Source organism: Chaetura pelagica, unplaced genomic scaffold (assembly GCF_000747805.2).
Source record: "Chaetura pelagica isolate M959 unplaced genomic scaffold, ChaPel_1.0 scaffold436, whole genome shotgun sequence".
NCBI lineage: Eukaryota > Metazoa > Chordata > Aves > Apodiformes > Apodidae > Chaetura > Chaetura pelagica.
This window is the reverse complement of record NW_009953651.1, coordinates 2,380,539-2,382,886: the sequence shown is the minus strand read 5'-3', so window position 1 is coordinate 2,382,886 and position 2,348 is coordinate 2,380,539. Positions and strand designations below refer to the sequence as shown.

At 34.6% G+C, this 2,348-nt stretch overlaps 1 protein-coding gene across 1 annotated transcript in view; it reads left to right on the top strand.

Moving 5' to 3' along the window:
* Positions 1-790: 790 nt before the first annotated feature.
* Positions 791-2,348, top strand: part of KNDC1 (kinase non-catalytic C-lobe domain (KIND) containing 1) — a 54,972-nt gene continuing 53,414 nt past the window's right edge. Inside the window, exon 1 of the mRNA XM_010000129.1 lies at positions 791-1,145. Within this exon, the coding sequence (XP_009998431.1) occupies positions 791-1,145 (355 nt within the window). The remainder of the gene's footprint in view (positions 1,146-2,348) is intronic.

Genomic DNA, 2,348 nt, shown 5'->3' with positions numbered 1-2,348 from the left:
TAACTTTCCATCTCACTGGAAAAGATACTTCATTTACTCCCAATAACCACGAGACAAAGATGGTTTTGTAGTACTAAACTTGATATCTCTACTTATAATATTCGCTGTAGAGCTCAACCTCAAAGCTTGACTCAAAAGTACTTCTATCAGGTTGTGATTGACTGGAATTTTATATTGAGGCTGTTCTAAAAGTTGCAATTTTTATTTATTTCAGATATTCTCTAAATTGAGCTTTTCTTGTCCACATACACAGATGAAACTCATAATTTTGCATCTTGATTAGTGAAACATTTTTTTGTGGTTTTGGCAAATGCCATCATGTCACCTAGCCGATCCTAGGAGAGTTAAATTTAGTTACTGGTTCCTCACTTTGGTCACTGAACTTATTTTTTCTTGGCTTTAGGTCAAAGTATAAGAACACTTTTCCTATGGCTTCTTTGGCTTTTGAGTGTTTATTAGGTGGTCTCCACCACTAAACTTCACAACAGCATTGTTCTTAAGAGGGGCTAATTTAGAGGATTCTTTTTCCCAGATCACAGATGGTAGGGAAAACTGCTGTGAAGGGATTTAAGTAGCTTATCCAAAGGCACCTGGCAGAGCTTAAGGGAGACATGGGTTAAGCAAAATGTTTTAACTTGGTCTCTTTGCTTTTACCTCCAAAGAGTTTGTTTCCCTAACATTGATGCAATGTTTATGTAACATAGCTAACTCTCATAGTAAGCCTTTTTTTGATGTTAGCATACTGTGATACCTTCGCTTCTGAAGAGACGCTCTGTGATAAGGCAAAGCCATGCACTTGGTGTTTCTTGGGGTGTTAATCAGTGTCCTAGAAGATATGAGAACTTGCTGGAAACATTTCATGTTGCCAGTTGTGTCAAATGTCATCTATAATGCACATAGTAGTGTTGTGAAATCCAGAGTAATTTGTGAATTCGTATCTTGGCAGGAGAATGTGTCCCTTGCTGATATTTTGTCACTGCGGGATAGCTGTCTTACTGAGCAAGATATTTGGGCAATTTGCCTGGAGTGTTGCCATTCTCTGAAGAGCATTGCCCATTCTGCAATCTTCCAGACACTCTGCATCACTCCTGACACTTTGGCTTTTAACACCAATGGCAATGTATGCTTCATGGAACAGCTCAGTGGTAAGTATTTATGTTTCCAGGCCATTTGTTTCAGAACTATGGAAACTCATAGTGATAGACTGTAGTAAAGCATTGTATTCTATTCTTAGGACTTGTGATTAAAATAAAGAGAAAACAAAACATTGTTTAGGAATGGGTGAGTATATGTGGGTGGGTTATGTGTATCTGTGCACTTTCATAAAGCACATTCTTGATCTCTTCCAGTTCTTCTCATTTCATGGATGTGTTCTATTCCTAGAGAAATCTGACATTCAATGGTTCTTGATGATTGTGGCTGTAGAGAATGAGGCAATTCTAGTGCATAATTACTGTTAGAAAGGAAAGATCTCTCTCTTGAAGAAAGGATTATTTTTCTTTTAAAGTAATTATTTTTAGACTCAGCAACTGTGGTGACTGATTTTGATATGCTAAAAAACAGTATATAGTTGCATACAAGATTAAAGTAATGAAAAAATTACTTCTGACTTCAGTGTAGACAAAAAAGCATGTTATAGTTTCTGTTCCTGTTTGTAAGACTCGCCTCAAGAATCTTAGTCCAGGCAGAAAGGGGTACAAAACAAAACAAACAAAACAAAACAAAACAAAAAACAGCTTTTATTCTGTAGTCCTTTTAAAAGAAAGAACTGTTCAAGTATATATGCTTACTATTCAGATTTTTGTAATGTTTTCTTTAACCAACTTGATTTTTTAATAAGTGTTTATTCTTTTAGTTGAAATCTTCTTCACAGTATTTAGAAAAAAATGGGATAAGGTAACTTTGCAACAAATGAACATTTGTTACCTTCTTTACAATTAAAGATTCAAATAAGCAGGTAACAACAAAATGTAATTAAGATGAAAATATATATTTGTAATTTTAAAAAAGGCTTTGTATTCTCAAGGTTCTATGAAAGACTTGAAGAGAATAAATCTAGTGGATGAAAAATGCACCACAAATAACATCTTTGCTTGCAGTTGGGAAAGAAAAAAAATCAATATTTTCTTAATTTTTTTATTGTAATTGAACAGCTGGCAAAAAATTGATCCAGGAATTTGCCATATTCAAGGGCTTAAAATGTGGCATAACAAACTCCTGTGCAAAGCATTTTGTTTCCTGAAGTCACTTTAATCTCTGAGGAAGAGGCTATTTCATTAGTTCTCTTTAAAGTAAGTAGTGTTTCTCCTGGGAATGCAAAAAGCTTATATATTCTATTTCTTCCACAC